This window comes from Microcaecilia unicolor, chromosome 9, assembly GCF_901765095.1.
Source record: "Microcaecilia unicolor chromosome 9, aMicUni1.1, whole genome shotgun sequence".
NCBI lineage: Eukaryota > Metazoa > Chordata > Amphibia > Gymnophiona > Siphonopidae > Microcaecilia > Microcaecilia unicolor.
The window spans coordinates 32,873,975-32,900,349 of NC_044039.1; the positions used below are offsets into that span (position 1 = coordinate 32,873,975).

Sequence of the window (26,375 nt, forward strand, 5' to 3'; positions counted from 1 at the left end):
TCCAGCTTCTTCCCTATCACCACTTTTGTGAAGAGGGACCACCTCCGCCGTTCTCCAGTCCCTCGGATTCGAAGCAAGTTTATTTGTTGGCTGCATGGTGGCCAAGTTGCTTTTCCATAGACTTTCAAAAGTTACCTGGATGATATTGGACAATAAAGGCCTGATATTAGAATTGTGGGCCTGGGTAGGGGGAGGGCAGAGGAGACTTAAGAATGATCTGGATAGCAGCGATAAGTTTGGGCCTGCTGAATCGATGTAAATGTATGCAGGTGAAGTAAGCACATAGCTGTATATTGTATAAACTACACAAGTACGTTATGATTCTGCCCATACTAGATTCCTTGACCACGCCAATGTGTCTACCCATGGGCATAGGCGTAGACTGGGGGGGGCGAGGGGGGGCAATGCCCCCCCAAACGACGCGAGGCGCCGCCGCGCCATTAGTTTAAAAAAAAAAAAAAAAACCACATGCAGGCACGCGCTCCTCTCGGTCCGCTTGGCTTCCCTGCCCTCTCTGTCTGCTCCCGCCTTCCTCTGACGTCATTTCCTTTCGGGCGGGACGCAGACAGTGTTGCCAGGTGGGCGGTTTTACCGCCCAATTGGGCGGTTTTCCGCGACCCGCCGCGGGAAATTTTTGCCCGCGGCGGGTTGCGGTTTTTTGGGCTGGTTTTTGTGCTTCGGGCGGTTTTTTCGGCCGTGGGGGGGGCGGGGTTAGTGACGTTTTTGGGTGGGATTAATGACGTTTTGGGCGGGGTTAGTGACGTGGGAGGCGGGGCCGATGACGTGGGAGGCGGGGCCGATGACGGGGAGGCGGGGCCGATGACGGGGAGGCGGGGCCGATGACGTGAGAGGCGGGGCCGATGACGGGGAGGCGGGGCCGGTGACATGGGAGGCGGGGCCGGTGACGGCGGGGGCGGGGTTTATGACGGCGGGGGCGGGGGTGATGACGCGGGGGTGGGGGTGTCAGGGGCGGGGTTTGTGTTTGGGCGGTTTTTGGGCTGTTTTTTGGGCTCCTGTGGGCTGGAAAAAAATTTTCCACCTGGCAACCCTGGACGCAGACAGAGAGGGCAGGGAAGCCAAGCGGACCGAGAGGAGCGTGTCCGTCTACCTCTCTCTCTTCCTCCCTCCCTCCGGCGCAGGCAGCAGTCTTCCAGCGTTCCTGGCAGCGGTAGCGTTGTACACGCTGCCTTTGGCTCTGCCCCGAAGCCTTCTCTTCAAGTTCCTGTTCCCGCATAGGTGGGAACAGGAACTTGAAGAGAAGGCTTCCGGGGCAGACCGAAGGCAGCGTGTACAACGCTACCGCTGCCAGGAACGCTGAAAAAGCTGAAGACTGTTGCCTGCACCGGAGGGAGGGAGGAAGAGAGGGGGTAAACGGAGTCACCATCTTGGACCTCGGGGGGTGGGGGGGCAGCAGAGGGAAGATGGATGGGACTGGGAGGGGTGGGAAGCAGAGGGAAGGAGCAAGAAATGAATGGGACTGGGAGGGGTGGGAAGCAGAGGGAAGGAGCAGGAGATGGATGGGACTGGAGGGGTGGGAAGGAGCAGGAGATGTATGGGACTGGGAGGGGTGGGAAGCAGAGGAAAGGAGCAGGAGATGAATGGGACTGGGAGGGGTGGGAAGCAGAGGGAAGGAGCAGGAAATGAATGGGACTGGGAGGGGTGGGAAGCAGAGGAAAGGAGCAGGAGATGAATGGGACTGGGAGGGGTGGGAAGCAGAGGGAAGGAGCAGGAAATGAATGGGACTGGGAGGGGTGGGAAGCAGAGGGAAGGAGCAAGAGATGGATGGGACTGCGAGGGGTGGTGAGCAGAGGGATGGACCAGGAGATGGATGGGATTGGGAGAGGTCAGGCACAGCAGAGGGAAGGAGCAGAAGATGGATGGGACGGAGGGATGGTGAGCAGAGGGAAGGAACAGAAGATGGATGGAACTGGGAGGGTTGGGGAGCAGAGGGAAGGAGCAAGAGATGGATGGGACTGGGAGGGTGGGGAGCAGAGGGAAGGAGCAGGAAATGAATGGGACTGGGAGGGGTGGGAAGCAGAGGGAAGGAGCAAGAGATGGATGGGACTGGGAGGGGTGGGAAGCAGAGGGAAGGAGCAGGAGATGAATGGGACGGAGGGGTGGGAAGCAGAGGGAAGGAGCAGGAGATGAATGGGACTGGGAGGGGTGGGAAGCAGAGGGAAGGAGCAAGAAATGAATGGGACTGGGAGGGATGGGACTGGGAGGGGTGGGAAGCAGAGGGAAGGAGCAAGAGATGGATGGGACTGGGAGGGGTGGGAAGCAGAGGGAAGGAGCAGGAGATGGATGGGACTGGGAGGGGTGGGAAGGAGCAGGAGATGAATGGGACTGGGAGGGGTGGGAAGCAGAGGGAAGGAGCAGGAAATGAATGGGACTGGGAGGGGTGGGAAGCAGAGGAAAGGAGCAGGAGATGAATGGGACTGGGAGGGGTGGGAAGCAGAGGGAAGGAGCAGGAAATGAATGGGACTGGGAGGGGTGGGAAGCAGAGGGAAGGAGCAAGAGATGGATGGGACTGCGAGGGGTGGTGAGCAGAGGGATGGACCAGGAGATGGATGGGATTGGGAGAGGTCAGGCACAGCAGAGGGAAGGAGCAGAAGATGGATGGGACGGAGGGATGGTGAGCAGAGGGAAGGAACAGAAGATGGATGGAACTGGGAGGGTTGGGGAGCAGAGGGAAGGAGCAAGAGATGGATGGGACTGGGAGGGTGGGGAGCAGAGGGAAGGAGCAGGAAATGAATGGGACTGGGAGGGGTGGGAAGCAGAGGGAAGGAGCAGGAAATGAATGGGACTGGGAGGGGTGGGAAGCAGAGGGAAGGAGCAAGAGATGGATGGGACTGGGAGGGGTGGGAAGCAGAGGGAAGGAGCAGGAGATGAATGGGACGGAGGGGTGGGAAGCAGAGGGAAGGAGCAGGAGATGAATGGGACTGGGAGGGGTGGGAAGCAGAGGGAAGGAGCAAGAAATGAATGGGACTGGGAGGGATGGGACTGGGAGGGGTGGGAAGCAGAGGGAAGGAGCAAGAGATGGATGGGACTGGGAGGGGTGGGAAGCAGAGGGAAGGAGCAGGAGATGGATGGGACTGGGAGGGGTGGGAAGGAGCAGGAGATGAATGGGACTGGGAGGGGGGGGAAGCAGAGGGAAGGAGCAGGAAATGAATGGGACTGGGAGGGGTGGGAAGCAGAGGAAAGGAGCAGGAGATGAATGGGACTGGGAGGGGTGGGAAGCAGAGGGAAGGAGCAGGAAATGAATGGGACTGGGAGGGGTGGGAAGCAGAGGGAAGGAGCAAGAGATGGATGGGACTGCGAGGGGTGGTGAGCAGAGGGATGGACCAGGAGATGGATGGGATTGGGAGAGGTCAGGCACAGCAGAGGGAAGGAGCAGAAGATGGATGGGACGGAGGGATGGTGAGCAGAGGGAAGGAACAGAAGATGGATGGAACTGGGAGGGTTGGGGAGCAGAGGGAAGGAGCAAGAGATGGATGGGACTGGGAGGGTGGGGAGCAGAGGGAAGCCTACTGGAAAGAAGACACTGCATAAAACAGAAGACACTGGGATCAAAGCGAATAGAAAAACTAAATGATCAGACAACAAAGGTAAATAAAAGTATTTTATTCATAATTTATTAATTGAAATGTGTCAGCTTTTTGAAATGTGCATCTGTGATATTTTGCCTGTAAATTTCATTTCCTTCCTCCATATTAGCATATTCATTTGCATATTTATATATGCAAATGATATGCTAATATGCTCCGCCCATTCTTTGCCCCCCCAAATGAAACAGTCAAACTACGCCTATGCCCATGGGTCATCTGTACACCACCTTGCCACACACATACTTTTACACATATATCCCACGGGCCTTTTATGCATATAAAACAGTGTTTATAAGTAAAACATCCTTTATAATTACCCTTTAATTTTAAGGTCTGTCCAAATCACACCTCCATCAAATTTGTGCATGCCATGATCATACTCATATAAGTAATGCCTATTTAAACATGTATGACCATTTACATGTGAAATGGCTTTTTTTTTTTGCATGTGTAAATCTTCTAAAATTGCCACCCATATATTTTAAATACAGGGTATATCACCTTGGGAGAGAACTGCAACACAACGAAACCAAAGCTCGTAATGGACATATAATAACTCTTCCTCTCTACAATTCCCTAATGTGTCTGTACACACGAACCTTATTCTAGCACAACATTACTTTATATGTTCATACCGGAATTGGCGAACGCCTTTACGGTACTGTGTAAGCCACATTGAGCCTGCAAATAGGTGGGAAAATGTGGGATACAAATGTAACAAATAAATAAATAAATAAAATAAATGTTTCAGATAGTGGAATTGTAGAGAGCTCAGGAACATTTATAATACATAAATTAGTATCCTCCTTAGTGTATTTCCAAACGTTCCAGCTTCTGTTGTAAAGCAATTGGAGCAAAGCTGATATTTAAAGAATCTGGATGGAATAGGGCAATTCCTTATCTATTTTTTCTTCATTGGTTGCCTATTAAAACTAGGGCTCAATTTAAACTTTTGGGGGTCGATTATTCAAAAGGATTTAACTGGACAGGAGAGGATCCTACTTGGTTAAACCCCACTGAGCTAGCCATCTGGCAATACTCAGCGGCACTTAAAGTGGGTAGTGCTGGCACCTGGTTAAAGTGGAGGAGTAGCCTAGTGGTTAGTGCAGTGGACTTTGATCCTGGGGAACTGAGTTCAATTCCCACTGCAGCTCCTTGTGACTCTGGGCAAGTCACTTAACCCTCCATTGCCCCTGGTACAAAATAAGTACCTGAATTATGTAAACCACTTTGAATGTAGTTGCAAAAACCTCAGAAAGGCGGTATGTCAAGTCCCATTTCCCTTTCAGGTGACTGGACGTATTCAATGCCAGAGGCTAGACATTGAATATCCAGTCTCAGTTCAGCCCATGGCTGTTAGCAGCTTAAAAACCACTGACTGTTGCAGGTTGAGTATCAGGCTCTTGCTTTCTATGTTTACATGAATTCCTGGGTAACTTGATATATTACAGTTCAACAGCTGCACTCAGTTGATCCATGTAAAATAACTATTCTGTTTGTTTGTAGTCTTCAATTTCAGTTTTCAAAAAACAAATTAATGTATAGCTGATATTGGTCCAGAGATATGGATTTCTTTACTGATCAATAGATAACGGCAATAAAATTATGCACAATTCTATCAGATGTTAAAAACTTGGATACTTAAAATACATTTTAAAGTTGACCAGTATAGTTGACATTTCTTTCCAGTAATAGAAGTTTGATTTATTTGTTGTATATTATTTAGTCATTCTATGTAATTCAGCTAGAAGTTGTATTTAATGTTTTGTTTTTACTCTGCCTTGAGCCATTGTTTGGCTAAGCAGAATAGAGAAGTATAAATTAAATTAAATTTGATATCAATATGTTGTCCAGTTCTTGGCCTTCTCTAAACTGGACTTGCAAATGCTTTCTGATACATCCCATCTCAAACTTGTGTTTCTCATTCTTCAACTAGAAACCTTGCATATTAATAGCAGTATTTTGAATTTGACCAGTGACTTGACAAATTCCAACACTGCCATCTAAATTGTCTATAATTAAAAAAACATTATGACTCAAGGTTATAATGTGCAGGCCATGCTAAAGCAAATTTATTTATTTATTACATTTGGACCCCGCGCTTTCCCACACATGGCAGGCTCAATGCGGCTTACATAGCAACAATATAAATAATTACAAAGTCGAATATGAATATACAGTTTTTGGTAAACGCAGAAACTGATGGGGTTAATGGAAAGTAAGTTAAACATCGGAGGAATTGGGTTCATAAGGAAATAAGCATTAGGAGGTGGCATAGAAGATAGAAAGGGATGGATATGGGGTTGCACGAAGGATAATGGGGAACAAGGTCAGAATATGACTATTGTCAATCATAATCAGATTGGCAGGTTTTGGTTAGGTTGGATCATTTGGACAGGCTATCTTGAAGAGATGGGTCTTCAGTGCTTTTCTGAATTAAGGAACAGAGATACATGAATACTGAGGAATTCAGGAGTTCTGCTTTCTCTTTTACCTTGATGGAAACACCCATATCACTGTGCATGGTTTCTCCCCTAGTGGGGTCCAATGTCTTCCTCACCTTGTAATACCACACTGCTTCCGTCCACTCCATATTCTCTGCTGGCATTTCCTGTGGTCCACTCAGTATTATTACACCTACTGTCCTCTCTGTCCCTCATTTCTGTCCATCTGTACCTTTGTCATTAATAAGCATTACAAAGGATGGAGTGCCAAGCAGGAAATCCTTACTCAGACAGAGTAGGCGTACCAACTGTTTTAGGCTGAATGATGTCTCTAGAGCAGGAGACAGTGCTAGAACACTTGTTCCAGGCACTGGCTCCAGTGGCACCTTGCCATCAGGGGTAGTTAGATGCTGAATGAACTAATCAGTTGACCTTACAGAGGTATAAGGAGCCTGAGTCTGACCCCTGTGCTTCACCATAAAATAAAGTTTATGCAGTAATTTGACTTCTGCCAGGGGCGACCAGTTCAAGCAACCTCTCCATCAGCCATCTTGGATCACCATGAGTCATTTTTAAAAATGCAAGATATATCAAATATAGGGATGGGTTTAAACCATATTTTTACATGTAAATGGCTGTTAATAAAATTGTGCATGGGGACACGTGTAAAAAGTAAGAACACCATAAGATTGCACTACTTTTATATGATCTGCATGTACGCGTGGAACTGAGGTGGAATTGCAATACATGCGTACATTTTATAGAGTACGTGTGTATACACACTAGGTCAAATTCTATAAATGGCGCCTTAAAATCAGTATGAAAAAACCACACAGTTAGTGTGAGTCTATAAATTATGCCTAACGTTACATGTAGTTTATAGAACATGCTCATGTGCTGTTCTTGTGACTATAATTTAGGTGCACCCATTCAAACCACCTAAAACCAGGCTTAAATAAGTTAGGCGCAGATCAGGTGTATTCCATAATAGGGTGCATAGTTTATTGAAATGCACACAAGCCGCCTATGGCCATCCCCCCTTTTGACTGCACACATTAGAATTTACATGCACCCCGTTATAGGATAAGCTTAGAAAACTGTGTGCATAAATTTTTAATTAATGCCAATTAGTTCTGCTAGTTGGTTAAGTACCAATGACTGGCACTGATTGGCTTGTTAATCAAGTTGTGTGCGCAATTTGGCCATGCGGCTGAATTAGCATGCACAACTTAAGATGCCGTTTATAGAATTTGGGGGATAGAGTAGGTGTGAATTTGTTTGCTACTGGGGGGCATTGTGAGAGCCTATTTAATAAAGGCAAATAGGGGCCTCTGTTGCCTGTAGAAAATAGATTCCTGTTTGGGGCCTGCCACGTAGGATCCCTGATATGAAATGACCCTTCATGGGTGAATGTGGTTAAAACTATTAAATCTTCTGTGGGGTTTCTTTATAAGATGATGTAAAGTTTCAGTGCCAATTTATTAATAGAAGGGTGAAGAGGTCAAGGAACAGGAAAACCTGGATATAAGTTATACATAAGACATTTACAAAATCAGGCTGACACAAATTTTGGCATTTCCCCCCCTCTAGAGTTTTGCTGATCAAGCCTTCAAAGGGCTTGTTACGGTTATTCCTGTACTCGTGTCTCTGTCTTGCCTTGGGACTTTAAATGCTGGAAGTTATGGTTTATCCAGGTAAGGGTAATGGATTCTATTCATGTTTTATCAGTGTGTTTCATTCACCTTGATATTTGATTCTTTTTTCTTTAACCGTAAAGGCAATTCTGTAAGCTAGTTCCTAAAGTTAGGCGCTCATAGTTCACTGTCACAACTGTGAGTCGATAACTGAAAGTTACATGCACACATGCTAGGCACTATTCTGTAACTGCTCATGTATGTCATTTAGCATGCAACTTCAAGGATGGCATACCTGCGAGCTCATCACTTTAGTGTACGAGCAGTAAGAAGTCCTATTTTGCTGCTTCTTCATTACGTAGGAAGCACTGTGCTACTGTGACACGCAGGCTTGATCCCTGACACAGGCTTTTGCTGAAGCACGGACTGTGTCGGGCCCTGTAATAAAACCCGTTTCCTTCAACGATTTGGCTCAGTCTGGTTGTCCCATCTGTGGCCCACTTCGCCGTTTTGTTCTTTGACTCATTTGTGTTGCTGTTTCCCTCTGATTTGCTCTGTATCTGTGGACAGAGCATATGCATGTCATGGGCATCTCACCAAGCCGAAGCATGCAACTTAGAGAACGCTATCAATTGCATGTATTCCATGGCGCATTTAGCATTGCCAACTTACACTAGCCATTGACATGACAGTATTCTATAATGGCTAGTGCAGTGGCCTGAGAACCAGGGGAACCAGGTTTGATTCCTGCTGCAGTTCCTTGTTGTTTCATTTGTACCCCGTGCTTTCCCACTCATGGCAGGCTCAATGCGGCTTACATGGGGCAATGGAGGGTTAAGTGACTTGCCCAGAGTCACAAGGAACTGCCTGTGCCTGAAGTGGGAATCGAACTCAGTTCCTCAGTTCCCCAGGACCAAAGTCCACCACCGTAACCACTAGTCCACTCCTCCACCCTCTTTAACCCTCCATTGCCCCAGGTATAAAAATAAGTACTTGTATATAATATGTAAACCGCTTTCATTGTAACCACAGAAAGGTGGTCTATCAAATCCCATTCCTATAATGGCCTAAGTACGCTCAAATGTCAACAAGGAATTGGTGCTAAGTGGACCCTATTACCGTGACACATTTTGGCACTAGTTTTTGGAATTGCCTACCCCAGGAAACTAGAGTCAGCTAGTATTTTATTTATTTATTTATTTGTTGCATTTGTATCCCACATTTTCCCACCTATTTGCAGGCTCAATGTGGCTTACATAGTACTGTTAAGGCGTTTGCCAGGTCGGTTGATAGCAAATACAAGGTTGTATAGTGATCGAATGAGGTATACGTGGAGGGTCGGAAGGGATGAAGATTGTGTGTTGTCCAGTACGATCATTAGGCATGCTGTGTTTTGGGTGAAGAGGTTTACGTAGGATCGTTGGGGTAGGCCTTTTTGTGGGTAAACCGACAGTCCCAGAATAAAAGCAGAGAATGAGATGGGTCAAGTGACAATAGGGGTTACCTGACTGGTAGGACAGGAATGACTGAGGATCAGGTCTGTCTCTTTTTTTAAAAAAACAGGGCAGAGGTCAAATATGGGGAGAGGGAATAGGTGGATGGGAGGAGGATTGTGTAGTGGGAGGGAGTTGAGGGGTTTCAGTTTAAAGTGCTGGTTTTGGTTGTAGTGTGCGTTGCTAATAGCAAATGAAAAAATAGAATGAACCCTCATCCAGGAAACAAAAAAAAAGAAATAAAAGTTTCTAAACCTGCACAGACCTAGATATGAGATTTTCTTTTGTCTCTTCAATGCACTCTTGTACATATTATAGGTTCTGTAGACCTGGAGTGGGCAACTTGCAGCCCATGGGCCGAATGCGGCCTGCTATCGAGTTTTATGCAGCCCAGAACACCATGGGAAGAGCACACAGAAAAAGTCATTAACAAGCATTTTGGCAAATTTAAATGCTCCATTGTACAAATATTTTCAGAAAAGCCACTCTAGCACTTTGTTTCTATCATTATTAGTTAAAAATTTGTACTTATCACAGAATCAGCTGACAATCTAGCCAGTTAGGGTCTGTTGAATATTTAATCTTTTTTTTGTTACATTTGTACCCCGTGCTTTCCCCACTCACTGCAGCTATGGAGGGTTAAGTGACTTGCCCAGAGTCAGAAGGAGCTACCTGTGCCTGAAGTGGGAATTGAACTCACTTCCTCAGGACCAAAGTCCACCACCTTAACCACTACTACTACTACTACTACTACTACTATTTAGCATTTCTATAGCGCTACAAGGCATACGCAGCGCTGTACAAACATAGAAGAAAGACAGTCCCTGCTCAAAGAGCTTACAATCTAATAGACAAAAAATAAATAAAGTAAGCAAATCAAATCAATTAATGTGAACGGGAAGGAAGAGAGGAGGGTAGGTGGAGGCGAGTGGTTACAAGTGGTTACGAGTCAAAAGCAATGTTAAAGAGGTGGGTTTTCAGTCTAGATTTAAAGGTGGCCAAGGATGGGGCAAGACGTAGGGGCTCAGGAAGTTTATTCCAGGCGTAGGGTGCAGCGAGACAGAAGGCGCGAAGTCTGGAGTTGGCAGTACTGGAGAAGGGAACAGATAAGAAGGATTTATCCATGGAGCGGAGTGCACGGGAAGGGGTGTAGGGAAGGACGAGTGTGGAGAGATACTGGGGAGCAGCAGAGTGAGTACATTTATAGGTTAGTAGAAGAAGTTTGAACAGGATGCGAAAACGGATAGGGAGCCAGTGAAGGGTCTTGAGGAGAGGGGTAGTATGAGTAAAGCGACCCTGGCGGAAGATGAGACGGGCAGCAGAGTTTTGAACCGACTGGAGAGGGGAGAGGTGACTAAGTGGGAGGCCAGCAAGAAGCAGATTGCAGTAGTCTAAACGAGAGGTGACAAGGGTGTGGATGAGGGTTTTGGTAGAGTGCTCGGAAAGAAAGGGGCGGATTTTACGAATGTTGTAAAGAAAGAAACGACAGGTCTTGGCGGTCTGCTGGATATGAGCAGAGAAGGAGAGAGAAGAGTCAAAGATGACCCCAAGGTTTCGAGCTGAGGAGACAGGGAGAATGAGAGAGCCATCAACAGAAATAGAAAACGGGGGGAGCGGGGAGGTGGGTTTGGGGGGCCACTCCTCCACTTCTGCTAAAGATCACTGACTAAAATAATCTGGTTATCAGGACTGGTACAAGGATATTAGCCACCCTAGATAAACCTTCAGCTTTGTTTCTCTCCCCCCCCCCCCTTTTGCCTTTCAGGATTCTGGGCCTCCCCCTGGGATTTAATAATTAAATGCAACAGTCATGACCATCCCTCTAGAATGATTTCATAAAAATGTATAAGTTAATAGGACACTTTTAAATATTAAACTTTGCCCTCATTATGTTTCTATATATGAAACAATTTCCAAAAAAGCCATTTACTTGGGAAATGGGGTATCTTACAACTAATAACCCTCCCTGTGGATGTGCTAATGGCTAACTCCACTCACTGGACAAATCTCTCTTGTCGTCCCCCTTCTCCTCCACTGCTAACTCCAGGCTCCGTTCCTTTTCTCTCGCGGCACCTTATGCCTGGAATAGACTTCCTGGACCTATACGTCTAGCTCCATCTCTACCTGTTTTCAAATCTATGCTGAAAATCTATGCTGAAAACTATTGCTTTTGGCTCCTAGCCACTACTCAATTGCCCTCCCCCTTGTCCCTTCCTTCCTTCTCACCCATTACTTCCCTCACCCGTAACTGTCTTGTCTGTCTGTATTATTTAGATTGTAAGCTCTTTTGAGCAGGGACTGTCTCTTTGTGTCATGTGTTCAGTGCTGCGTGCGTCTGGTAGCGCTATACAAATGCTAATAATAATAATAATGGTTCTTGAGTTTGTGCTGTAGTCACTGTTACCTCTAAGATGAGCAGGAGTCCTTCAACTGCCTTGCTGCCAGTGGAGGATGATGCTTCAATATTGTGTTTTCAATCGCTAGAGACAGGCAAATTCCATAGAGTCCTGCAGAGCTTGCCTGTCCCTCACTATTGAAAATGTGATAGTGAAACAGCACCACCTACTGGCAGGACTGTAGGTGGCGGATTCCCACTCAGAGGGGCTGTAGTTAGGATCTATTGTTTTGCTATGATTGCAGCTGCTCTTTGCTGCCCTCTAGAAGCTGGCACTAGGGGATTGCATAGTCCGCCTAATGATTAAACCAGTCCTGCTTGTTATCTTCCCTACTCCGTGTGTTTTTTGCATATCAAGCAGACCTTAACTCTCAGTGCTTGTATTTGGTGTTTGTTGGACTTGATTTTTCAGAAAGTTGTAATTAATCCTCTGTCTTTTGGCAGGACTCTCTTTGTTGCCTCAAGGGAGAGACAGTGGCCTCTGATCTTCTCCATGATCAATATCCATAGGAATACTCCCCTCCCAGCTGTTATACTTTTGGTGAGAATCCTTTAGTTTCTATTCCATAGTTCTGGGTTTATTTTAAAATTGGATCTGCGTGTATGGTATGTATTTAATTTGGTCTCATTCTATATTCAGATTTGTAGAATATGAAGTCTGTATTGCAAGAACTTCATTATCCCTAGTCAGATGTTCAGCTGCACCTTCTGCAGGTAAAATTTAGCCAATCAAAAATTGACTGGCTAGATTTAATATGCTAGGGTTCTTTCTCACTGCGATTTAAAACCAAAGCTAAATCTAACCCTCCTTCCAGTACATAGTTGGGCTCATTGTCAAAACAGAAAAACATCTCAAAAGTGGGATAAAAACAGCATTTGGATGTTTTTCACACAAAAATGTCCAAATCAGTATTTTCGAAACCTATTTTTAGATGTTTTTTTTTTCCATGAAGTCCATCAGAAGTGCATCCAAATCTCAAGGAGACATGTCAGGGGCATGTTCAGGCCGGGACTTGGGCGTTCCTAAGACTTAGACGTTTTTCAGCCATAATGGAACAAAACCAAACCGTCCAGGACTGAAACTAAGATGTTTTGAACTAGACCTGTTTCTATAACAAATAAGGCACAAAAAGGTGCCCTAAATAACCAGATGACCACTAGACGGAATCAGGGATGACCTCCACTTATTTCCCCAGATGAGAAGGTGACTTACAAGATTTTTTGAGAGTGGGCAGCTCCATTGACAGATCTTTTTTGCCATGCTTTACAACAGAAACTTCCCTCAATTCTGCTCTAGATGCTTTCCTCCGAGATGGGGGTGGGACTTCTGTAGACATATCTTCCAATGCCTCTCATAGCAAAAACTCTCCTGAAGCTTAGAGGACCATGGAATTATGATTCTCATAGCCCTTCACAGGCCAAAGCAGATCTGATTCTCTCTTCTAGAACTTTCCATAAGTTCCATGAGATTGGAGCTTTCTCCAACACTGGCCATGCAAGTTTGGGGAACAATGGTGCATCCCAATACTGAGGACTATGCAAGTTTGGGGAACAATGGTGCCTTCACATGTGATTCAAAAATTAAACCTGAATCAACTATGACTCCCAACACTTTTGAGTGGTCCTCAATCATTAGTTTCTGACCTGTACCCAATTCCAAATAATTAGCTGTCAGCTTCTCATAATCTCCAAACCAAACAACCTTAGTCTTTTTTCTATTCAATTTCAGAAAATTAGCTTTAGCCCAATTATCAGTTTTTATGATTATCAATAGAAATCAAACAAAATAAAACATGGAAAAGAAAATAAGATGATACCTTTTTTATTGGACATAACTTAATATATTTCTTGATTAGCTTTCGAAGGTTGCCCTTCTTCGTCAGATCGGAAATCAGCAAATGTGCTAGCTGACAGTGTATATAAGTGAAAACATTCAAGCATTACTATGACAGTCTGACAGGGTGGGAGGATGGGGGTGGGTAGGAGGTATGCATGGGGACATCAAAGCATATCATTGATATTCTAACAGGATGGGTGTGGATAGGTGAGGGGTGGAGAGAAATACAGCTTTATGGTTTATAATGGGCTAGGAACCCCAGATCCTTGTTAAGTCCTTTCTGTTGGGTGTTAAAATATTCAATCATTCTGACTTCAAAGGTCTTACGTTCTTGTATGGTTTTAAAGTTACATTTCAGGATTCTCACTGTGAAGTCACTGGTACAGTGTCCTGGTCCTGTAAAATGCTGACCAACAGGGGTGGGAACCCTACTGGCACCAGTATTGTTCATGTGATGTCTATGTAAATTGAATCTTGTCTTAAGCATCTGGCCTGTTTCTCCAATATAGCATCCTTCGTTACATTTTTTACACTGAATGATATATACCACATTGGAAGATGAGCAAGTAAAAGATTCCTTTATGTTGAATATCTTTCCTTTGTGGATGACTGTGGGGTCCTGTGAAATATTTTGGCATAGTTTGCAACTGGATAAATTACAGGGAAGTGTGCCCTTCTGTTCCTTTTCAGTCTGTGATGGAAGTTTACTTCTGATTAGCTCGTGTTTTAAGTTGGGTGGCTGTCGGAAGGCCAGTACTGGTGGGGATGGGAATATCTCTTTCAGTAATTCATCCTCCTGGAGTATAGGTTGTAGATCTCTTATGATTTTCCTCAGTTTTTCCAGCTCTGGATTGTATGTCACTACAAGGGGGATTCTGTCTGTGGATTTTTTCTCCTTGTACTGTAGCAGATTCTCCCTGGGTGTTTTGAGGGAGGAGACAATATTCTTGGAGATTATTTTGGGGTTGTAGCCTTTCTGTTTGAAGGATGCAGTCAGGCTTTTAAGGTGTCTGTCTCTGTCCCCTGGGTCAGAGCAGCTATGGTGGTATCTTGTGGCTTGGCTGTAAATGATGGATCTTTTTGTATGTGAAGGATGGAAGCTGGAGTTGTGGAGGTAGCTGCATCTGTCTGTGGGTTTCTTGTATATAGATGTTTGTATACAGCCATCACTGATTGAGACCGTGGTGTCCAAAAAATTGACTTTTTCTGGGGAGTAGTCAATTTTGAATCTGATTGTAGGATGGTATGTATTGAAGGCAGAATAAAATTGTTTCAGAGTTTCTTCACCCTCCGTCCAAATCATAAAAATGTCATCGATGTACTGGTAGTATTTTAGAGGTTTGGTCTGGTGTGTATTCAGAAATGTCTCTTCCAGCTCAGCCATAAAAAGGTTGGCATATTGGGGTGCTGTCCTGGTGCCCATCGCAGTGCCCATTATTTGTAGATAGATATCATTGTTAAAGCGGAAGTAGTTGTGAGTTAAAATGAATTTGATTAATTTTGTAATAGTTTCTGGTGAGTATTGATGGTCCAGTGTGGATTTTTTTAGGAGTCTTCCACATGCAGCTATGCCATCCGCATGTGGAATGTTGCTGTATAGTGATTCTACATCCATCGTGACCAGAAGGGTGTTAGGTGGTAGTTGCTTGATATTTTTCAATTTATTCAGAAAATCTGTGGTGTCTTGTATAAAGCTGTTAGTTTTGTGTACGAGAGGTTTCAGAATTCCCTGTATGAATCCAGATATTTCTTCCGTGAGTGTGCCAATACCTGATATGATTGGTCTGCCAGGGTTTCCCGGTTTGTGGATCTTGGGTAGCTTGTAGAATGTGCCCATAGAAGGCTGGTTTGGTATGAGTTTCTTCAGGTGAGGTTGCGCTTGTGTAGGAAATGTTTTGATAAGGTCTTTCAGCTGTTTTGTGTAATCCTGTGTGGAGTCCTCAGTTAGTTTCCTGTAGTATTTATTGTCTGAGAGCTGTCTGTGCCCCTCTTCAATGTATTTTTGTATGTCCATAATTACCACTGCGCCTCCTTTGTCTGCGGGTTTGATGATAATGCGTTCGTTAGTTTGTAGGGTTCTTATGGCCGCTCTTTCTGGTGGGGTAAGATTGTACAGGATTCTCTTTTGTTTGTTGGAAAGTTGGGATTTCACCCTATGTCTGAAACTTTCTATGTAATTATCCAGCTTGTAGTTTTGTCCCTCCTGTGGGGTGAAATAAGTGTTCTTTTGTGTAAGACTGTATTCCAGTCTGTTTGGTGTCCCTTTATTATAGAAATGTGTTTTAAGGCGCATTTTTCTAAAGAATTCTTCTAGGTCTGAATATAGTTGGATTTCATCTAGTTTACTGGATGGGCAGAATAAGAGCCCTTTGGATAGCATAGAGACCTCATGCTGTGATAATTGATGGTTCGAGAGATTTATTATCCCCATTTGGTTTGCATCTGTAAAGGTGTGATCAGTATTCCCTGGTTTGTTTGGGCTCTGATTTTCACATGCCTCAGATGTGTATCCAAGTGTCTCCAAGGTGTCTGGGGATGTTGGTTCTGCAGAGCTGTAGCTATTCAAGGATAAGCAGTTTCTCTCTTTTTGATTTTGCAAGGGAGAATATAGCTTTATTTCTTTTTTGCGGATAGCAATGTATTGTTTTTCTCCTTGGATGTTATGTAGGTCCTCTTTAAGTTGGTTCACAAGGTGTGGATGTAATTCCTCCATGTTCCTCATGATTACATCCCTTTGGGTTTGTATTATTCTTTTTTTCTTGTAGAGTTGATGTATAAGTTCATTTCTTAGTTTCTGACTAGTGCGTTTGCAGAGTTTTTATGACAATCTCCCTCAAGAAGAGGGAGGGGGGGGGGGTGCCACGCGCCTTTCGGCTCTTCGTTTCAATGCTCCCTCTGCCCCGGAACAGGAAGTAACCTGTTCCGGGACAGAGGAAGCATGAAAACGAAGAGCTGACAGGTGCGCGGCACCCCCCAAGCGGCGTGCACCCGGGGAGGACCGCCCCCACTGCCCCCCCCCCTTGGTACGCCACTGTGTGAGGCCATCGTTGGAAGTCTCGACAGATTTAAAAGAAGATGCAGCAACAAGAGGATCAGCGCCGGCAGCGGACAGGAAAGACGGGATCTTTCCTGCCCCGAAGACTCCACTAGACCACTAGGGTGGTTTCAGATATGTGCCGGGAGGTCACACTGCGGCTCGGGGGAGCGGGAAGGAGGTGTGGAATAGGTGGGTGGGTGAGGAGGATACTGTAAAAAAAAAAAAATTAAGGTAATATCTATGTCATTTGGAGGGGCTGATTAAAGGGACATCCATGTATTATTATTTTTGTGCACAGATTTTTTTTTCTCCTGGTAAAGGGCCACTAAACAGACATCATGTTATGAGAATTAAATGCTCAGCATTCAGAGTCTCTATTTATTTACTTATTTATGGCATTTTATCCCACATTAAACATGAATTACTTAGATTGAAACCTGGGAGCATTTAAAATCTTTTTTTTTCCTGTGCCTACATCAAAAGAAAAAAAAAAAGATGGCATGTGGGAACTTGTTCCTTTTGCTTTGTGGAATGCACATGCTTTTTTAAATTATTATTATTATTACTGTTTCACAGAGAAGGTATTGATTAATGAGGGAAGGGTTTCCTTCGTGCAGAACTGTCCAGAGTCAGTGTAAATGTGCCAGCATTGTCCAGTTCAGCACACTATTAGCAGTCAAGTTCATACAAAGTTAATTAATTTCAGTGGAAAATAAATCTGTTGGCTCAGGCTGCTTTCTATGTGAATATTCAATCACTGTTTCATTATTGCTACCAAGTATTACATATTAAGCAGATTAGTTTTAATTCATTTATCCAGTCCTTACATGCACATGGTTTTGCTTTTTAAACCCGAAGGTTTCCTGTGATAGCATTTTGCATATTAGAATTAGTTTTTCTGTACAAGTTTTGCTTGATTTGTCTTTATTTGAAATAAAAATAAATGTTTAAAATGCATCTTGTCAACAAGGGACGGGGCTAGGTGGGGTGAGGGGGCCCCACCAAACTGGTCTGCACAGGGCCCCGCAATTGCTAAGACCGGCCCTGCCGATCGCTGCCACTGCCGCAACAGAATTAAAGTACCTTGGCTGGTGGGGATCCCGAGGCCCCGCCAGCAGAAGACATCTTTCTCCAGCACTGACTGTGCACCTGAGAGAAAAAGCAGCCGGCGTGGGCAGAACAGCAGCGCTGGGGGAAGCTCCGGATCCTCCTCAGCCTCCAAGGGGGACCCAGTGCTGTAGTTTTTTTCTCTCCTGCTCCTGACGGGTCTGCCTCTCTCCTCCTGTTGCTCCCACCATTGGCAATCCTGTCTGGTTTCAACAAGACTGTGCCTAATAATATCTGTTTTAGTGCAAAAGTAGTTTGCCAACTCATCCGCCTTAGGTTGTGTTTCATGTGAAATCATCTGCACCTTATCAGTTGTTATCAAATTGCCTTGCCAGAATGTGTGAAGTTCCTGTCTATGGCAATGCTGTAAAACTAAGATATTGTGTGGTAAAACAGCACAGTAGCATGTTGGTACATAAGTACATAAGTATTGCCACACTGGGACAGACCAAAGGTCCATCAAGCCCAGCATCCTGTTTCCAACAGTGGCCAATCCAGGTCACAAATATCTGGCAAGATCCCAAAAAAGTACAATATATTTTATGCTGCTTATCCCAGAAATAAGCAGTGGATTTTCCTCAAGTCAATTTAATAATGGTCTATGGACTTTTCTTTTAGGAAGATGTCCAGATCTTTTTAAAACACCACTAAGCTAACTGCCTTTTTCCACATTCTGTGACAACAAATTCCAGAGTTTAATTACACTTTGAATGAAGAAACATTTTCTCTGATTTGTATTAAATTTACTACTTTGTAGCTTCATAGCATGCTCTCTAGTCCTAGTATTTTTGGAAAGAGTAAACAAACGATTCACGTCTACCCGTTCCACTCCACTCATTATTTTTATAGACCTCTATCATATCTCCTCTCAGCCATTTTTTCTTCAAGCTGAAGAGCCTTAGACACTTCAGCCTTTCCTCATAGGGAAGTTGTCTCATCCCCTTTATCATTTTCATCGCCCTTCTCTGTACCTTTTCTAATTCCACTATATCTTTTTTGAGATGCGGTGACCAGAATTGCACACAGTATTTAAGGTGCGGTCGCACCATAGACTGATACAAATGCATTATAACGTCCTCAGTTTTGTTTTCCATTCCTTTCCTAATAATACCTAACATTCTATTTACTTTCTTAGCCGTCGCTGCTGCACACTGAGCAGAGGGTTTCAACATATCATCAAGAACAACGCCAAGATCCCTTTCTTGGTCGGCGACTCCTGCTGTTTGTAGGGCAACACCAGCCCTACTGCAGCCACAATTTTAATAGAAAATTCAGCACAGGTTGTGCTAGCTCTCATATACTGGCAGACCATGACACACTGGAAGTGATACCACTTTGGTTATTTTATATGGAGAACAACCTTGGTGCATCCCATTTTTTACTGTCTCTTTGAACCAGGGGTGTAGCCAGACTTCGGCGGGAGAGGGGTCCAGAGCCCGAGGTGAGGGGGCACATTTTAACCCCCCTCCTGGCACCGCCGACCCCCCCCCCCCCCCGCCACCATTGCCGCCACCCCCCACCGCTGCCAGCACCACCACCACCAACTTTGACCCCCCCCCCCCCCACCGCCGACCCTCTCGACCCCCCCGCCCGCTCCCGCCCGCCGTCGCCTACCTTTGCTGGTAGGGGACCCCAACCCCCGCCAGCCGAAGTCTTCTTCCTTCGTTTGGTTTCCGAGTCTGACGTCCTGCACGTACAACGTGCAGGACGTCAGGACTCACAGAAACAGAAAGAAGCCTTGCGATCTGCAGGGCTTCATTCTGTTTCTGTGAGTCTGACGTCCTGCACGTTGTACGAGAAACCAAACGAAGGAAGAAGACTTTGGCTGGCGGGGGTTGGGGTTTCCCGCCAGCAAAAGTAGCAGACGGTGACGGCGGGTTGGCGGTGGGAGGTGGTGTTGAGAGGGTCGTCGGCGGGGGGGTCCAGGGCCAAATCTACCAGGGCCCAGGCCCCCGTGGCCCCATAGTAGCTACGCCCCTGCTTTGAACAGGAATAAAATGTGAAGAGCATATTCCAATGGTGTTTTGATGCCCCTTTGCTGAACTAGCTTAATTAGACCTGCCTGGTATTTAACATATTGGGGGTATTTCTATAAGGAGGGCACCAATATTTAGGTGCCAGGAAGGCATTTAAATGCCCAGAATACCAGCATCGATACTGTAAAGGGGTCCGCTTCCTCAGCTCTGGGTTGGTGCCGGCAGCCCTGTTAGGCTCACAGGCTCCCGGTGAAGAACAAGACTGCCATTTGGACTTAGGGCCAAAGTGTTTTATTCTCAATTCAATTCCACTCCCAACATCAAAATGCAGTTTACAAAAGGGTTCAGGCCAGGTTCAAAACTCCAGCCAGCATTCAGTTCCTTAACAGTTCAGGCCCACTTCCTTTGCACTACCTTCTCCTCTCCCTCAGAAGGGCTTAATCAAAGTTCAGCCTGCTGTTCTATACATCCCAATAATTCCCAACTTTCACAAACAGTCTCTTCAAAGGAAACCAGTACTTAATGCACCCGTCCTCTTCACAACACCCAGGAGGACCATGTACCAGTGGCGTAGGAAGGGGGGCGGTGGGGCGGTCCGCCAAGGGGGCACGCTGCTGGAGGGGTGTCGGCTCCGCTGGTTCACTGCTGTCTCTGCCCCGGAACAGGTTACTTCCTGTTCCGGGGCAGAGAGAGCAGGGAACCAGCGGAGCCGACGCAGCTCCCAGCGACGACGTGCACTCGGGGCGGAGCGCCAGCGGTAAGAATGCATTCCGAGGGGGGGGTGCATGCGCCGAGGGGGGTTGCGCCGTGCTACACCCGGGGGGGGGGGTGCACAGCGGCGACCCGCCCCAGGTGTCAGCCGCCCTCGCTATGCCACTGCCCTGTACTAAGCAGGGATGGCAGCTTTCCTCCTACCTCACAGCACCATACCCCTGTGGCCTCTCACACTGCCTTCATGTGCTGGACCATGCTGCATTTACATTCTCACACTCCATGGCAGCTTACTTTTCTCCCCTAGGGAAGCTCCAGTGGCAGGCCCTTTCCATCCTCCACATGCTCCATGGCAGCTTCTCTCTCAGTTTCCTCTCCCTCCGGGTGGCTGGGAACCAACAGGAAATTTCTCCCTTCTCTCACAGCTGGGGGTAATTATATACTGGCGATGCTGCCAAGGGATTGAGCTTCACCTCCCCTTCTCCCTCTAGTGGTCAAGGGAGTAACTGGCTGACCTAGCACTGAGCCACTGCTCCCCCTGCTGGGGTTGGAAATCTGTTCCACCCTTTTGGGGCTACCCTCCTCTCTCCTTCTTGCAAGGGCTTCTGGGAATCGTAGTTCGGGGGATTAACTGCCTCTCTGCGGGGCCCCAGGAGCTAGCCTTGTCACAATACATGTATGATTGTGTACAAGTGTGTAAATGCCAATATTCCAGCTATGTGCTATTCTATAAGATGATGCCTAAATACGATGGGTTCTAGTTTCACATGGGATCATTCTGAGTAGAACATGGGCAGGGCACACATGCACAGATTATAGAATACTATGATTTACATGTGTTCTGTTGACATCTATGCACGAGCATTTTCAGAAGTTCTATCCCTCTATTCTACGCACATTTGTGAGATGTTCTACTGGTATTCTCTAAATAAATGTACATGCATGCTTTTCTTTATAGGATAGGCTACAAGCAGGCATGTTGTAGGCGCCTCTTTATGGAATTACAGCATTGTGACTAGAAAAAGTAAAAAATTGAATGTGCACTGTCTTTGGTCTCCTTAGTTCCCTATGATTGCAATCTTGGTGTCTATTGGAGAGATTTACTTCCTCTTGAAGTTTTTCGGCTTTTCTCGCTGGCTCTTCATAGGACTTGCAAGCCTTGGGCTCATCATCCATCGTTACCGACATCCCAAGCTTCCAAGACCTTTCAAGGTATAGTAAACATATAGATAATGTCAAACAGAAATGGAAACCCTTTAATATAACATTTGGTAACATAGAAAAATTCCACTATCTGGCACATAATTACTTAGAGGGAAATGACATGAAGAGAGAGGTTGGATTAGAAAACAGAATAGTGGTTTACCAATCTATTTATGTCAGCATCATTCCCTCTCCTCCTGTTCCCTAGAAGGTATATAAAGGGAGGAGGAGGAGGAGGAGGAGGCGGAAGTGCTGGATTAGAAAACAGAATCGCTCTGTGCTCTGTTCTCTCCATCATTACCCTACCCCTCCCCCTACCTCAACTCTGCATCTGCTGCCTGGGAAGAAGGGGAGGGGATGGAGACAAAAGCAGAAATCCCTTGAGGGTTCATAATCTGTTGTAGGTCCTATCTGAGGCAATTGGAGGATTGAGTGATTTGCCCAAGGTCACAAGGAGCTGTAGTGAGATTTGAAACAAGCTTCCTTGGTTTTCAGGCCACTGCTCTATCAATTAGGCTACTCCTCCACTCATCAATGTCTAATTTTAGTTAGTAACTGACATGAAGTTTTTAAAGATAATGATTGAAACTTCAAGTCATAAGATGATATGTGGGTCATGGGGATAAGTGTTTTTCATCAGGGCACAGCGGGAAAATTGTTTTGAAAAATACTGCTAGTCATGACCCAGATTTCAAGGCCCTTCTATCCATCCTGAATCTCTGATACTTATAGGTGTCTTGCCCCCCCCCCCCCCCCCCAATGGGAGGGCTAGATATGTCCCTGGTTCAGCAGCTTCTCTTCCCTTTGTTACCATCTCCAGGGTGGCATCAGTTTGCTGACACAGCACTTATTGGATCCAGAACAGGGCCTCAAGACCCACTGGGTTCCTCCCCCTCCAAACTTCCTATTTTAGAATGGGTGGGACTTGGTAGACCTTGAGCATATGCAGAAGCCCAAGACTCTGCACCGGACACAATAAATGTTTTGTTGGCAAGCTGACTGGCTACTAGTGCCGCTGCTGAACACCTTGGAGGGAGGATGGGGAAGATGCTGGAGATCACCGGGGGGGGGGGGGGAGGGGGCAAATAGGGAAGGAGAGAAATGTTGCTCATCAATGGAGGAATAGGGAAGGAAAGAAGGAGAGAGATGCTGGACACTACAGTTGGGTGGGGGAGGAGGAAATAGGGAAGGAGAGAGATGCTGAACACCATGAGGGGGGGGGGGGGGGAGGTAGGAAAGGGAAGGTGCTGGACATCACGGAAGGAAGAGATGTTGAACACTATTGGGGGTGGAGATAGGGAAGGAGAGTTGCTGGACATTGTGGGGGGGGAGGTAGGGAATGGGAGATACTGGACATCACAGGGGAGAGAAAAGGAGATGCTGGACATCACGGAGGGAGGGAGGTAATAGGAGATGTTAGATGCGAGATGGGAGGTCCTGAGCCACCCGGGGGTGGGGGCTCACATTTGAAGGTTCACCTAGGGACTCAGATACCTTTGGATCAGTCTGCTTATCATAAGGTAAAAGGTTTTGGAAGGTACCTTTAGACAGACTGTAAATTTATCTATAGTATACAGGTAAGGTGTGACTGTAGAGAGATTTTTAATTCATGTTTTCTTTTCCCAGGTTCCACTTTTTGTCCCGATATTGTTTACTACCATCTGCTTCTTCACAGTGATGATATCTATCTATTCTGCCCCAGACAGTGTTGGCTTTGGTTGCCTCATTATTTTGACCGGTTTACCAGTTTATTTTTTAATGGTTAAGAGGGCAAAATCAACTTCCTGCAGCTCTTTATCTAGTGAGTATACCTGTGAACAAAGTCACAACTGTAGCCTTTGAAACAGATAGAGTAAATGAGAAATTAGTTTACCTTCCAGGCAGATCTGAACTGTTGGCTGTTGTGTGCTTTGCCTTAAGTTTGCAGCAGTGTGAAGCAATGAGTTAATTTCTCAGCTCAGCTTGGTGGCAAATAAACAGTGTCCAATATATACTTGCAATCAGTCAAAGCTGAGAAGAATCCCTTCGACAAGTATGCACCTGAGGCTCTGTTTTTCTTTCTGTAATCATGATTCATTTTACCATGAAGTTTGAATGAAATGGGTGATTCATTAATCTGCCTGAAAATGGCAGATACAAATCAAAGTCAGGTACACACATAAAATAGCACATATGAGTTTACCTTGTTGGGCAGACTGACTGGACCGTACAGGTCTCTCTCTGCTGTCATCTACTATGTTACTGTCCCAGCTTATAATCAAAAGTGATCGCCGGCCATTTCCCGACACAAATCGGGAGATGGACGGCGATCTCAGAAAAGCGGTGAAATCGGTATAATCGAAAGCTGCGTTTTTGACAGCATCGCCGCTTTCCCGTCGCCTCGCCGGCGAAAGTTCAAAGGGGCGTGTCACTGGCTAAGCGAAGGCGGGACATGGGCGGGCATGGGCGTGGCTACCAGATGGCCGGCTTTCGCCGATAATGGAAAAAAAAACCCGGTGATAAGCAGTATTTCGCCGGGTTTACTTGGTCCTTTTATTTTCACGACCAAGCCTCAAAAAGGTGCCCCAACTGACCAGATGACCACCGGAGGGAATGGGGGATGACCTCCCCATACTCCCCCAGTGGTCACCAATCCCCTCCCACACTAAAAAAAATAAAATTAAAAACCTTTTTTTGCCAGCCTGTATGCCAGCCTCAAATGCTGTACCCACCTCCATGATGGCAGAATGTGTTCTATCCTCCGACAGCCTTTCCCTGGTTGTGATGTGGCTCTCGGGTGAGCGTGACACCTTTTCTGTTAGGTGCACTGCAGAGTCACATCAGCAATGCATTGTGGTGGGTGTAGGGTACTGGGCTGTACTCCCATGGTGCTTTTCCCCCTGCTAACTGGGTCAGAGTGTACCCTGTTTTACTTCCGTTAGTCCATGAGGTAGTAGCCATGTTTGTAAGCCAGTTTTAGATCCCTTTCATGTGTTAGCCACGTTAGAGAACTTAGTTCTTACCTTGAATGTGGCTGAAAGAGGGCATTGTACACCATTCTGCCAGCTCTGACCTACTGCTAATCTCAGGAAGACTCTTTGCCAGTGGGGCACAACCTCTGATCTGCAGTTAACTGTGAGTAAACGTGCTTATTCAAATAAAGGACTTTTTCAAAGAGATTAGTGTTCAGGTGTCAACTGGTGTGGCAAGCTTATACAGCAGCAACAAGTCCTGTCCCTGGAGCACTTTTAGCGGGTACCGCAGTGCACTTAAGGCAGGCGGACCCAGACCCATCCCCCCCACCTGTAACACTTGTGCTGGTAATGGGAGCCCTCCAAAACCCACTGTACCCACATGTCTAGGGTGCCCAGTTGGTGTCCTGGCATGTCAGGGGGACCAGTGCGCTACAAATGCTGGCTCCTCCCACGACCAAATGGCTTGGATTTCGCCGGGTTGGAGATCGCCGGTATTTTTTTCCATTATCGCTGAAAAACAAACCCGGCCATCTCAAACCCGGCGAAATCTGCGCCATTTGGCCGGGCTAAACCGTATTATCGAAAAAAATGGCCGGCCATCTTTTTCGATAATACGGTTCCGGCCAACTGTAGCACCGCTGCCACAATAGATCGCCGGCGACGTTCGATTATGCCCCTCCACGTTACTCCAAACTAAGTCAACACAGGTTTTTCTTACTTTCTTGAGCTGAGTATCATGTTTTGTTTATGAGTTGAAAAAATAGAGGATGGCTTCTTGTTTTAAGCCCGTGGCCTTGTCCTAGTAGCCAGAAGCCTAGTGTAGACTTGGCTTTACAAGTCTGACAAATTTGAAATGGTGCTTGTCTGTTGCAATGAGATATGAAAGTTTCTGTTTTACACAACATATCAAAGCAAACGTTGCTGCTACTTTCATTAAAAAATAATTACTCCAGTAACAAATTTTGTTGCATGCATCCAGCGACAGACCCAAAGATGAATAAATATAATACTCTGTATATATTCAGAAGTATCTAAGATTTGAAGAGCCATATTTGGGCTCCTGCAGTTTCCTAGATGTATTCTCTTAGCTTTCTAAATCAGCTTTTCGACCTGTGGTTGTGTTTCTAGATTTAGCATAGTATACAATTTATTAAAGTTTAATAAAACTTACCTTACTGATTTATCTGAAATTAAATATGACCAAAACCGAGTTTCTCATTCTCCCCCCCAAACCCACCTCCCCGCTCCCCCTGTTTTCTATTTCTGTTGATGGCTCTCTCTCATTCTCCCTGTCTCCTCAGCTCGAAACCTTGGGGTCATCTTTGACTCTTCTCTCTCCTTCTCTGCTCATATCCAGCAGATTGCCAAGACCTGTCGTTTCTTTCTTTACAACATCCGTAAAATCCGCCCCTTTCTTTCCGAGCACTCTACCAAAACCCTCATCCACACCCTTGTCACCTCTCGTTTAGACTACTGCAATCTGCTTCTTGCTGGCCTCCCACTTAGTCACCTCTCCCCTCTCCAGTCGGTTCAAAACTCTGCTGCCCGTCTCGTCTTCCGCCAGGGTCGCTTTACTCATACTACCCCTCTCCTCAAGACCCTTCACTGGCTCCCTATCCGTTTTCGCATCCTGTTCAAACTTCTACTAACCTATAAATGTACTCACTCTGCTGCTCCCCAGTATCTCTCCACACTCGTCCTTCCCTACACCCCTTCCCGTGCACTCCGTTCCATGGATAAATCCTTCTTATCTGTTCCCTTCTCCACTACTGCCAACTCCAGACTTCGCGCCTTCTGTCTCGCTGCACCCTACGCCTGGAATAAACTTCCTGAGCCCCTACGTCTTGCCCCATCCTTGGCCACCTTTAAATCTAGACTGAAAGCCCACCTCTTTAACATTGCTTTTGACTTGTAACCACTCGCCTCCACCTACCCTCCTCTCTTCCTTTCCATTCACATTAATTGATTTGATTTGCTTA

The 26,375-nt window shown here is 46.0% G+C and overlaps 1 protein-coding gene across 3 annotated transcripts in view; it reads left to right on the plus strand.

The window, feature by feature from the left end:
• LOC115477726 (cystine/glutamate transporter-like) overlaps window positions 1–26,375 on the plus strand; it is a 100,657-nt gene that overhangs the window by 70,961 nt on the left and 3,321 nt on the right. For all 3 annotated transcript variants that reach the window (XM_030214781.1, XM_030214780.1, XM_030214782.1), the window contains 4 exons: window positions 7,640–7,743; window positions 12,016–12,112; window positions 21,302–21,451; window positions 23,069–23,243. In XM_030214781.1, the coding sequence (XP_030070641.1) occupies window positions 7,640–7,743; window positions 12,016–12,112; window positions 21,302–21,451; window positions 23,069–23,243 (526 nt within the window). The remainder of the gene's footprint in view (window positions 1–7,639; window positions 7,744–12,015; window positions 12,113–21,301; window positions 21,452–23,068; window positions 23,244–26,375) is intronic.